Genomic DNA, 12,858 nt, shown 5'->3' with positions numbered 1-12,858 from the left:
TTTTCTTGGCAAATAAATGTACTTTTTTCTGCTATGAGATAACAAAGTACTAAATCATTGGTGAAAAAGGCTTGAGATTTTAAGGAATTTAAATTTTCATATTTTCATTCTGTTGCCTCAGATGTAATAATGTAGCACAACTCCTGTTTTATAAACTGACAAACTGAAGTCTAGAAAGTTTAGTTTATACTTCTGGAATTCCCCCTTTTCATATACTTTATTATATGAATAATATAAATATATTTATTATACTTTATATAAACATACTTATTATGCTTTAAATTATTTTTAAACATTTTTACCTTGAAATATTCAAATAAGCTAGAAACATTAATATAAAAAGTTAAATTTATTTTCCTTTTTAGTCTTCCCTATTCTATTCAGAAGTAGCCTCTCTGTTTGAAGTGTGTCCTTCCAGAATTTGCTCTATTTATTTCACACAGATATCAAGATATTTTTAAAAAGTGTAAATGTCATCATACTGTTGATTTTTCCTAGTATATCTGCTCCATGTATGTCTACCTGCTTGCCCATCCATTTAATCTACCTCAACTCCTGAATAGTATCCCCCATAAATGGATATCCCTTGTATATGTTTCATCATCTTCCTATTTGTGAACATCTAGATTTATACTCTTCTTTCCCTCCTCAACACTCTGTCCTCCCTCTGATATTGAAAATAATGCTGCTGTGAATATTCTTATTTACATACACACACACACACACAATCTTTGTACCTATGTGTGAATGTGTCTGTATGCTTAAGTTTTTTCATCTCCATACAAATGACAAGTTTTTTTTTTTTTTTTTTGACAGGCAGAGTGGATAGTGAGAGAGAGAGACACAGAGAGAAAGGTCTTCCTTTTTGCCGTTGGTTCACCCTTCAATGGCTGCTGCGGCCGGCGCACCGCACTGATCCGAAGCCAGGAGCCAGGTGCTTCTCCTGGTCTCCCATGCGGGTGCAGGGCCCAAGCACTTGGGCCATCCTCCACTGCCTTCCCGGGCCAGGGCAGAGAGCTGGCCTGGAAGAGGGGCAACCGGGATAGAATCTGGCGCCCCGACCGGGACTAGAACCTGGTGTGCCAGCGCCGCAAGGCGGAGGATTAGCCTGTTAAGCCACGGCGCTGGCCTTTTTTTTTCTTTTCTTTTTTTTTTCTTTTTTTGACAGAGTGGACAGTGAGAGAGAGAGAGAAAGGTCTTCCTTTTACCCTTGGTTCACCCTCCAATGGCTGCTGCGGCCGGCGCATTGCGCTGATCCGAAGGCAGGAGCCAGGTGCTTCTCCTGGTCTCCCATGTGGGTGTAGGGCCCAAGCACTTGGGCCATCCTCCACTGCACTCCCGGGCCACAGCAGAGAGCTGGCCTGGAAGAGGGGCAACCAGGACAGAATCCGGCGCCCCGACCGGAACTAGAATCCGTTGTGCCCGTGCCGCTAGGCAGAGGATTAGCCTATTGAGCCATGGCGCAGGCCACGGCAAGTTTTTTTTCAACCCTTTCCCAGTTCATTCTATCCCCAGTCTTTGTGCTTCTGTTAAGCAGAAGGCAAGAACAGTCTTGTGCTGAACTACTGCAAAAAAAGCCATTTTTATGGAGCTGGCGTTGTGGCATAGCGGGTGAGGCCGCTGCCCGTAGTGCTGGCATCCTATGTGGACACTGGTTCACATAGGAAATGGCTGCTCCACTTCCGCTCCAGCTCTCTGCTGTGGCCTGGGAAAGCAGTGGAGGATGGACCAGGTCCTTGGGCCCCTGCACCAGCATGGGAGGGGTGGAGGAAGCTCCTGACTCCTGGCTTGGAAATTGAGGAGTGAGCCAGCTGATGGAAAATCTCTCTCTCTCTCTGCCTCTCCTTCTCTATCTATGTAACTTCAACTTTCAAATAGATAAAATAATCTTTTAAAAAAAGCCATTTTAAGTTAATTTTTACATTCTTAACTGACACATATAAATTGTGGATATTTATGAAGTACCATGTTATTTTGGGTTTTTGAAGTCAGAACTTTCTGGTGATCTTGATTACAAGAAATATTCTTTACTGATGTAAGTTTATATCACTACTGAATAACATAACGAAGTTGTAAGAGGGATAGTGAAAGTAATGTGGTAGTAGCTAAAAGAACAGTTTTCTGGGGTCAGCTTGCCTAGGTTTTCATCTCCACCATATCTTGTTATTTGTATCATTGACCTTGGGCAAGTTGTTTAGTCGTTTTCAGTTTTCTTATTAACACAGTTGGCCTTCTTATCATGATATAGTACAATATACTTATAGAACCAGACGTGAGGTTCTTGTAAAGATTTAGTTGTAACAAGTAGAGTGCCTGGTGCGTAAGTGTTCCATGAAAGCTAGGTAAAAATAAGAGCATGTGTGCTCTTTTATACAGTTAGGAACTTGGAGGCAGTGAATTGGCTCTGGTAGAGCTTCTCTTTCATTGTGGACTTGTGATTTTTTTTTTTTTTAAGATTTTATTTATTTGTAAGAGTTACAGAGAGGCAGGGGCAGAGAGAGAAAGAGAGAGAGAGAGAGAGAGAGAGAGAGAGAATCTTCTATCTGCTGATTGACTCTCCAAATGGCTGCAACTATCTGAAGCCAGGAGCCAGCAGCTTCTTCTGGGTCTCCCACATGGGTGCAGGGGCCCAAGGACTTGGGCCATCTTCCACTGCTTATCAGGCCATAGCAGAGAGCTGGATCGGAAGTGGAGCAGCCAGGTCTTGAACTGGTGTCCTTATGGGATGCCGGCACTGTAGACAGCGGTTTTACCCGCTATGCCACAGCGCCAGCCCCTGGTCCATGATTCTGAAGTTAATGTGATTATATTAACGAATGATCCGTGGACATGGAAAAACACCATATTCCAAACTTAAACATGTCAAATGTACTTATGTCTGGAAGTGACTATTTTATTTTCCTTATTTTCAAAATTAAAAAATTTAATAGTATGAAATGAATAACCAGGAATGGAATCTTAACTTAGGACATTATGCATTTAAAAAATAAGGCTTCGTTATAAATGCCTGAGTCTCTCTTATATTCCTGTAGCACTTTTTTAAAGGGTCATATTTTCATCATGCTCATGATTTGTAGTCTTTTGAATACTTTTACATAGAAGAGCACATAGTAAATATTTGTAGAATTGAACTACTTTATGCTAGCTATTCCTTGTAGTCCTCATCACTACTATAAATTTTCTTAACATTTTCTGCATTTCTTTGCCACTACGTTAAAATACACACCAAAGTGATCCTACAATGAAAATGTACTATTATGGGAATAATTGAGAAGTACTGATTCCTCATTGTATTTCATCTGTTTTTGGATATTTTCAGGTTTGAATGCATTCTTTTACTTAAGTAGAATTTATATATTGAGACACACAGCAGTTAATCTGACATCTTGGATTATGAAAAATCAAGATTTTAATTATCACTAAGCTAAAAAGCAAACATCTGTCCAGTTTTTATTTGATGTTTTCAAATTTGATGTTTGATGTTTTGATGATTGATATTCCTTAAATACAGATTAGGCATCCCTAAAATTGAAAAATCTGAACTCTTGAAATGCTGTAAAATCCAAAACTTTTCAGTAGCAATATATGCCACAAGTGGAAAATTCTACATCCAACCTCATGTGATGGATTACAGTCAAAATGCAGCACACTAAAAATATTATATACAATTATCCTCAGGCTATACGTGTAAGATCTTCATGAAATAGATGAATTTCATGTTTAGACTTGGGTCCCATCTCTACAACATTATGTGTATGCAAATACTCTGAAATTTGAAAAAAAAAAATGCAAAATCTGAAACACTTGCAGTCCTAAGCATTTTATGGTTGAAAGCTTGGCCAAATGTTATACAAAAATATCTTTTAGAATTTTTAACAAATGGGACTGATATAGTAGGCTAAGCCTATGCCTGTGACTCTGGCATCCCATGTGGGTGCTGGTTTGTGTCCTGGCTGCTCCTCTTCTGATCCAGCTCTCTGCTATGGTCTGGGAAGACAGTGGAGGATGGCCCAAGTGCTTGGGCCCCTGCATCTCTAGGAGGCCCCGAGGCTCCTGGCTTTGGATGGGCTCAGCTCTGGCCCTTGCAGCCTTTAGGGAGTGAGCTAGCAGATGGAAGAGCTTTCTCTCTTTCCCTCTCTGTGTGACTCTCCCTTCAAATAAATAAAAAAAGAATTTTTAACAATGTTGTAATAATACTGAATGCGAATCTTATTTTTATTGTTCTAGATTATATATGAACAAGAAGGGGTATATATTCACTCATCTTGTGGAAAGACCAATGACCAAGACAGCTTGATTTCAGGAATATTACGTGTTTTAGAAAAGGTAAGTTTCTAGTATTTACTAGATTTTAATAGTTTTGGGTAGTGGTCCATATTTGGGGCATTATCAGAAAGGTTGATCTTCGTGTGTAAGATACAGTTGTGTAATTTAACAATAGTTGTAAATTTAATAGGGAAATGATAGAAATGAAATTCTTCAGGTAAACCAGTAAAATGACAAGGAATATTTTTCAATTTATTGTATAGAAGTTATAATAACACAATTAAAACTAGGAAGAACCTAAAAATATGTATAATTTGTCAAACAGTGGTTCACATATATTAGCATACTTAAAATGCTGAAATTTGAGGAGGTAAATTTTTATTTTAGATTCGGGGAATAAAAAATAAGTGGGTAAGAATGTAGCATATTGCTGAATACTAAATATAGTTCACATTTTTTTCCTCCAGGATGCTGAAGTAATAGTGGATTGGAGACCACTGGATGATGCATTGGATTCTTCTAGTGTTCTCTATGCTAGAAAGGTATTTAAGGAAAAAAGTATGATGAGGAAATACTGTTTTTTAAATAACAGCTTTATCAAGACATTATTCACATAGTTCATCCTTTGAAAGTATACAATTCATTAAATTTTAGTATATTGCCACAGTTGTGTAACCGTCTTCAATATCTAATTTCAGAATATTCCACCATTCTCCAAAAAGAAACTCAATTAGTAGTCAGCCGTGGCAACTATTAATCAACTTTCTAACAATTGTCCTACCATGGACATTACCTTTAAACAATATATATGTAATATGTGTTTTTTGTGATTGGTTTGTTTCACTTTATATAGTGATTTCAAGGTTCATCCGTTTATTTGTGTGTGTGTGCGTACAGAATAATATTTTATTGGTTATCACTTTTTGTTTATGCATCCATCAGTTGATGGAGGTTTTTTTTTTAAAGATTTATTTATTTATTTGAAAGGCAGAGTTACAAAGAGAGAGAACGAGAGGCAGAGAGAGAGAGAGAGAGGGAGGTCTTCCATCCACTGGTTCACTCCCCAGATGGCCACAATAGCTGGAGCTGTGCTGATCCGAAACCAGGAGGCAGGAGCTTCTTCCAGGTCTCCCATGCTGGGCCATCTTCTATTGCTTTCCCAGGCCATTGCAGAGAGCTGGATCAGAACTGGAGTAGCCAGGACTCAAACTGGTGCCCACATGGGGTGCTGGCACTGCAGGCAGTGGCTTTACCCACTACACCACAGCACCATGCTCTGGGTTGTTTTCACTTGCAGACTTATATAAATAATGCTTATATGAACATTCATGTACACATTTTTGTGTTATGTTTTTCTTTTGAGTTATATCTGGGAGTAAAATTGCTGTATCATACAGTTGCACCATTTTCCAAAGCAGCTGCAGCATTTTTCAATTCCACCAGTAGTGTATGAGGATTTGAATTTCTCCACGTTCTCTCTAGCAATTGTTAATTGTCTTTTTAATTTTAGGAAGCCTATGGGTATGTTGTATTAGTTTCTTATTGCTGCTGTCACAATGTACCACAAACTGGGTGGTTTAGAACAATAGAAAGTTACTGTCTCACAGTGCTGAATGCAAAAAAGTCACAGATCAGGGTGTTAGCAGGATTAAGCCTGTGGGGTAGAATCTGTTCTTTGCCCCTTGAACAGCTTCTGGTAGCCTTAGGCATTCTTTGATTTGGTATGCTGTTCTCCCTGTATTTCCTCATTCTTTTCCCTTTGTTGTCTCTCTGTTGATATATTTATTAATAGAAATCCGTATTTATGAGGACACTAATTTTGGATTAGGCTCCAATTTTTTTTTTTCAAAAATGTATTTATTCATTTGAAAGTCAGAGTTACAGAGAGTCAGAGGCAGAGAGACAGAGAGAGAGGTTTTCCATCTGCTGGTTCATTCCCCAAGTGGCCACAATGGCTAGAGCTGTGCCAATCTGAACCAGCAGCTTCTTCTGGGTCTCCCATGTGAGTGCAGGGGCCCAAGTATTTGGGCCATCTTCTACTGCTTTCCCTGGTGCATTAGCAGGGAGCTGGGTCAGAAGTGGAGCAGCTGGTACTGGGATCTCTTAGACATAGTTATAATACAGCTCTTTGAGGAGTTCAACAAATAGTATTAAAAAAAAACCAAAAAACTGTTCCTCAGCAGTCAATACAAAGGCTGTTCAAGTCATTGCTTCTCAAAGTGTCAATTTCACATCTACAGATTGACTTTTAGATACTCTATTAGTTATCACAGGTCAGGGAGAACATGTGATATTTGTCTCTTTAGGACTGGCATATTTCACCAAGTATGATGTTTTCCAGATTCATCCACTTTATTGTAAATGATCGGATTTCATTTTTTAAAACTGCTGTGTAGTATTCCATAGCATACATATCCCATAATTTCTTTATTAAGTCTTCTGTTGATGGGCATTGTGAATTGAGCTCGGTAAGCATGGGGGTGCAGATAACTCTTTACTTTCTCTTGGATAAATTCCCAGGAGTGGGATGGCTGGGTCATATGGTAAGTCTATGTTCAGACTTCTGAGGTATCTCCACAGTGTCTTCCACAGCGGCTGTGCCAGTTTACATTCCCTACAGCAGTGGATTAGGGTACTTTTTCCCTCACATCCTCACCAGCATTCATTGTTTGTTGATTACCATGAAAGCCATTCTAATGGGGGTGAGGTGAAACCTCTTTGTGGTTTGGATTTGCATTTCCCAGACAGCTAGTGACCCTCAGCATTTTTTCATGTATCTTTTGACCATTTGGATTTTCTCTTGAACAATGTCTGTCTAAATTGTTTGCCCATTTCTTCACTGGGATGTTTGTTTTGTTGTTGAGTTTCTTGATCTCTTTATATAATCTGGTTATTAATCCTATATCAGTTGTATAGTTTGCAAATATTTTCTCCCATTCAGTTGGTTGTCTCTTGACTTTCCTGAGTGTTCCTTTTGCAGTGCAGAAGCTTCTCAATTTGATGTAATCCCATTTGTCAATTTTGGCTTTGATTGCTTGTGCTTCTGGGTTTTTTCTCAAGAACTCTTTGCCTGTGCCAATGTCTTGCAGGGCTGCTTCTAATTCTAATTCTAACTTCTTCTAACTTCTCTAATAATTTGATGGTGTCGGGTTGTAGATTTAGGTCTTTAATCCATTTTGAATGGATTTCCTTGTTAGGTATAAGGTAGGGGTCCTGTTTCATAATTCTGCATGTGGCAATACAGTTTCCCAAGCACCATTTGTTGAAGAGACTGTCCTTGCTCCAGGGTTTTATTTATTTTTATTTTTATTTTTATTTTTTTTGACAGGCAGAGTGGACAGTGAGAGAGAGATAGAGAGAAAGGTCTTCCTTTTGCCGTTGGTTCACCCTCCAATGGCCGCCGCGGTAGTGCGCTGCGGCCGGCACATCGCGCTGTTCCGATGGCAGGAGCCAGGTGCTTCTCCTGGTCTCCCATGGGGTGCAGAGCCCAAGCACTTGGGCCATCCTCCACTGCACTCCCTGGCCACAGCAGAGAGCTGGCCTGGAAGAGGGGCAACCGGGACAGGATCGGTGCCCCGACCGGGAATAGAACCCAGTGTGCCGGCGCCGCAAGGCAGAGGATTAGCCTATTGAGCCACGGCGCCGGCCCCAGGGTTTTATTTTAGGTCCTTTGTCAAAGATTAGTTGGTTGTAGATTCAAGTTTATCTTCATCTTTTATTACCTTTTTGTTTCTGCTCTATTTTTAACTTAAAAGACATCTTAAGTGGGCTGAGGATTCTTCCTTCCTTTTAAGAAACAGCATTCTGTTTTTCATGGATGTAATATTTTTTCTTATTGAGAAATTAAGTGTAGCTTTTTAATATTCTGTCTTCCTATGATCTGCTTCCTCTGAGTGTCCCCACTGCCTTGGTTTCACATGGTTTCTGTCTTGTGTGTGTGTGTGTGTGAATATATATATATGTATATATATTATATATATATATTTGCCTTTTATATTAGATAGTTTTTGTAGTGAAGTGTTCATGTTTAATAGCAGATGTACAGAGATGATTATTTTCTGCATAGGCAGAGGTAGGCCTGATATTGGTGGGCATCCTCTTAGGTATCTGGCTAAGCTTTTGCCTTGAGGAACCTCTACTATCAAAATCTAAGTCTTTTTTTTTCTGTGGGCTGCTCAGATTGGCCAGAGAAGAACCTACAGATTGCTACCTTAAAGGGTAAGCCTGTATGCTGAGTAGAGGAAGAGACCTGCGAGTCTTGCAATACTTGGTAATGTTGATAAACTTTTAGTTATTTCTCCTGTTTTCATTATGTTTGTTATTCCTTTGCTCATGTGCTAGGTTTCTCTCTATCCAGAGATTCTGTTTGCATTCTATAATGAATAAAATTCTGCCCTTCTGGATTTTTGTTAGTTGTCTTATTTTCAGGTTGATTTTTTTTTTTTTTACCCAGTTTCCCTAGTTGTTGAGGGGATCTACCAATTCTGAGTCTTTTTCTGGGGGAGAAGTAAAGTTGGAAGATGGAGAGTGGGGGGGAGAGTAGTATTGTAGTACTGATGGTGGAGTTGGTAGGGATTATGTTGAGGATTGCCACCCCTCCCCCAGGTTACTATTTATTTTATTGTTATTTAAGATATACTATTTAATGTATTTCATATATCTACAGATTTAGGAACATAGTGATATATCTCCCCGATCCTCCTTCCCACCCAAGCTCCAGCCATTCTTCCTCTTCCCTCTCACATTCTCATTCTTAATTTTTACAAAGATCTATTTTCAGTTTACGGAATGATTGTATAGTTAACCCTAACACTAAGTAAAAGAGTTCAACAAATAGTATGAAAAAAAAAAAAAAAACCAAAAAAAACCAGCAAAACACTGCTCCTCAATGGAAGAGACAAGGGCTATAAACAATCATTGAATCTCAAAATGTCCATTTCACTCTAATACATTGCATTTTAGGTGCTCTATTAGTTACCTCAGATCAGGGAAAACACAATACCTATCTTCTTGGGATTCGCTTTTTTTTTTTCCCACTAAGTATAATGGTTTCCAGTTGCATCCATCTTGTTGTATAAGACAGGATTTCAATTTTTTTTCTTACAGCTCAGTAGTACTCCATAGTGAATTTTTTTTCTTTTTTTTCCCTGTTCCATATTTATTTATTTTAACTTTTATTTAATAAATATAAATTTCTAAAGTACAGCTTTTGGATTACAGTGGCTCCCCCCCCCCCCAATAACTTCCTTCCCACCCGCAACCATCCCATCTCCTGCTCCCTCTCCCATTCCATTCACATCAAGATTCATTTTCAATTATCTTTATATACAGAAGATCAATTTAGTATATATTCAGTAAAGATTTCAACAGTTTGCACCCACACAGAAACACAAAGTGTAAAGTACTGTTTGAGTACTAGTTATAGCATTAATTCACATTGTACAACACATTAAGGACAGAGATCCTACATGAGGAGTAAGTGCACAGTGACTCCTGTTGTTGATTTAACAATTGATACTCTTGTTTATGGCATCAGTAATCACCCTAGGCTCTTGTCATGGGTTGCCAAGGCTATGGAAGCCTTTTGAGTTCGCCAACTCCGATCTTATTTAGAAGAGGTCATATTCAAAGTGGAAGTTCTCTTCTTCCTTCAGAGAAAGGTACCTCCTCCTTTGATGGCCCATTTTTTCCACTGGGATCTCCATAGTACATTTTTTCATAATTTATTTATCTAATCAACAGTTGTTGGCTATCTGGGTTGATTCCATATCTTAGCTATTGTGAATTGTGCTGCAATGAACTTGAGGGTACAGATCTCTCTTTAATATGCTGATTTCATTTCATTAGAATAAATTCCCAGGAGTGGGATGGGATAGCAGGGTGATATGGTAGGTCATATTATTCAGCTTGCAAAGGTATTTCCCAGATGCCTTCCACAGTGGCTGCACCAGTTTACATCCCACCAACAGTGAATTAGAGTACCGTTTTCCTCACATCCTCACCAGTATTTGTTGTTTGTTGATTTCTATATGAGAACCATTCTAACTGGTATGAAGTGAAACCTCTTTGTTTTGTATTTGCAAATTCTCTGATGGCTACTGATTCTGAGCATTGTTTTAAGTGTCTGTTGGCCATTTGAGTTTCCTCTTCTGAAAAATACCTGTTCAGTGAGTCCAGCACTGTTGTAGAGGGTAAAGCTGCCACCTGCAGTGCCAGCATACTGTATGGGCGCTGGTTCAAGTTCCAGCTGCTTCACTTCCGATCCAGCTCTGTACTGTGGCATGGGAAAGCAATAGAAGATGGCCTAAGTCTTTGGCCCCCTGCAACCACGTGGGAGACATGAAAGAAGCTCCTGGCTTCGGATAGGACCAGCTCGAGCTCTTGTGGCCACTTGGAGAGTAAACTAGTGGAAGGAAGACTCTCTCTCTCTCTCTCTCTCTCTGCCTCTCCTTCTCTCTATGTGCAACTCTGACTTTTAAATAAATAAATAAATATTAAAAAAAAATACCTGTTCAAGTCCTTTGCCCATTTCTTAGCTGGATTATTTGTTTTGTTGTTGCTGAGTTTCTTAAACTTTCTGTAGATTCTGGATGTTAATCCATTATCAGTTGTGTAGTTTGGAAACAGGGATAGTTTGCCTCCTTCCCAATTTGTATGTACCTTTGATTGCTTTTTCTTTCCTAATGGTTCTGGCTAAAATTTCCAGGGCTATATTGAATATTGATTGTGAGAGTGAGGATCCTTGTCTAGTTGTAGATCTTAGCAGAAATACTTCCAACATTTTCCCCATTCAATAAGATGCTGGCTGTGAGTTATAAATTGCCTTGATGATTCTTTTTATTTCTGTGCTGTTATTACATTTCCTTTTTCATCTTTGATTCTATTAATTTGGGTGTTCTCCCTCTTTTTTTGATATTCTGTATTGTTGCCTTTATTCATTTCCAGGAATTTTTTGATTTCTTTTTTGGTTTCATCTGTGACTTACTGTTTATTCAGGAATGTGTTGTTCAGTCTCCATGTGTTTGCATATTAGCTGGAGATTCTTGAGTTCTTGATTTCCAGCTTCATCGTTGTGGTTAGAGAAAAAGCATGGTATGATTTTGATTTTTTTTGTTTTTAATTTGCTGAGGCTTGCTTAAGGCCTAGCATATGGTCTATCCTATTGAAAGTCACATGCACTGATGAGAAGAATGTGTATTCTGAAACTGTGGGGTGAAAAGTTCTATAGATATCAGTTAGGTCTGTTTGTTCTGTAATGTTGATTAACTCTGTTTTTTCTTTGTTGATTTTCTGTCTAGTTGATCTGTCCATTGATGAAATTGGGAAGTTGCAGTCCCCTGTTAGTATTGTATTGGAGTCTATGTCTCCCTTTCGATCCATTAACATTTGTTTTAAATAGCCAGGTGCCCTATAATTAGGTACATATACATTTATTATAGTCAGATTTTCCTGTTGAATTGATTCCTTAATCATTATGTAATGCCTTTCTTCATATTTTTTAAGTGTTTTTTGTTAAAATATATTTTCTCTGATATTTGGATAGCAACATCTATCCCCCTCTCCCCCTCTTTTTTTGCTTTCTGTTATAATGGAATATCTTTTTCCATCCTTTCACTTTCAGTCTGCATGTATCTTTGTTGGTGAGATGTGTTTCTTGTAGGCAGCATGTATAAGGTTCTTGTTTTTTTTAATGTTTGGCTTGTCTATATCTTTTAACTGGAGAGTTGAAGCCATTTACATTCAAGGTGACTATTGATAAGTAACTACTTGACCCTGCCGTTTTTCCTATTGTTTACTTTGGATTTCCTTTGTACTTTTACTGGGGGATTTTCTGTCTTCACTTTCTTTCATAGTGGTTACCGTGTTTCTATGTGTAGCACATCCTTAAACATCTTCTATAAGGCTGGATGAGTGGTGACAAATTCTTTCAATTTCTGTTTGTTATGGAAGGTCTTTATTTCACCTTCATTCATAAATGAGAGCTTTGCAGGGTACAGTAGTCTGAGTTGACACTATTTTTCCCTTAAGACTTAGACGATATCTTGCCACTCTCTTCTAGGCTATAGGGTTTCTAATTAGAAGTGAGCTCTGATCTAATTGGAGATCCTCTGAAAGTAATCTGGTGTTTCTCTCTTGCACATTTTAGAATTTTTGCTTTGCTTTACTGTGGAGAGTTTGACTAAAATGTGTCATGGTGAAGATCTTTTCTGGTCATGTCTGTTAGGAGTTCTATATGCTTCCTGTACCTGGATGTCCCTTTATTTATCCAAATTGGGGAAGTTCTCTGTAATTTTTTCACTGAATAGGTCTCTTAGTCCATTCTCTTTTTCCATGCCTTCAAGAACTTCTAAGACTTGTATATTGGGTCATTTGATAGTATCCCATAAATCTCCAATGCTGTTTTTAAGTTTTTAATTTTCTCCTTTTTTTTTTTATTTGTTTTTGGTCTGACTGTAAGATTTCCAAAGATTTGTCTTGTAGTTTGGATATTGTGTTCTTGTTCGTGCTGTGTGTCTGCAGCAACCACACATGTCCACAGCGTTCCTCTTCATCCTGTAAGATTTCCAGTTCAGTTTTCCCTCCAGTTCTCCC

At 38.6% G+C, this 12,858-nt stretch overlaps 1 protein-coding gene across 1 annotated transcript in view; it reads left to right on the top strand.

The window, feature by feature from the left end:
• The window catches only part of TBC1D15 (TBC1 domain family member 15), a 75,281-nt gene that overhangs the window by 15,515 nt on the left and 46,908 nt on the right, over nt 1–12,858 (top strand). The window contains exons 2-3 of the mRNA XM_062203217.1: nt 4,228–4,326; nt 4,734–4,808. Coding sequence (XP_062059201.1) covers nt 4,228–4,326; nt 4,734–4,808 — 174 coding nt within the window. The remainder of the gene's footprint in view (nt 1–4,227; nt 4,327–4,733; nt 4,809–12,858) is intronic.

This window comes from Lepus europaeus, chromosome 10 (assembly GCF_033115175.1).
Source record: "Lepus europaeus isolate LE1 chromosome 10, mLepTim1.pri, whole genome shotgun sequence".
NCBI classification, from domain to species: Eukaryota; Metazoa; Chordata; class Mammalia; order Lagomorpha; family Leporidae; genus Lepus; species Lepus europaeus.
Note: the sequence above shows the minus strand (reverse complement) of the source record. Positions and strands in the feature narration are given on the sequence as shown.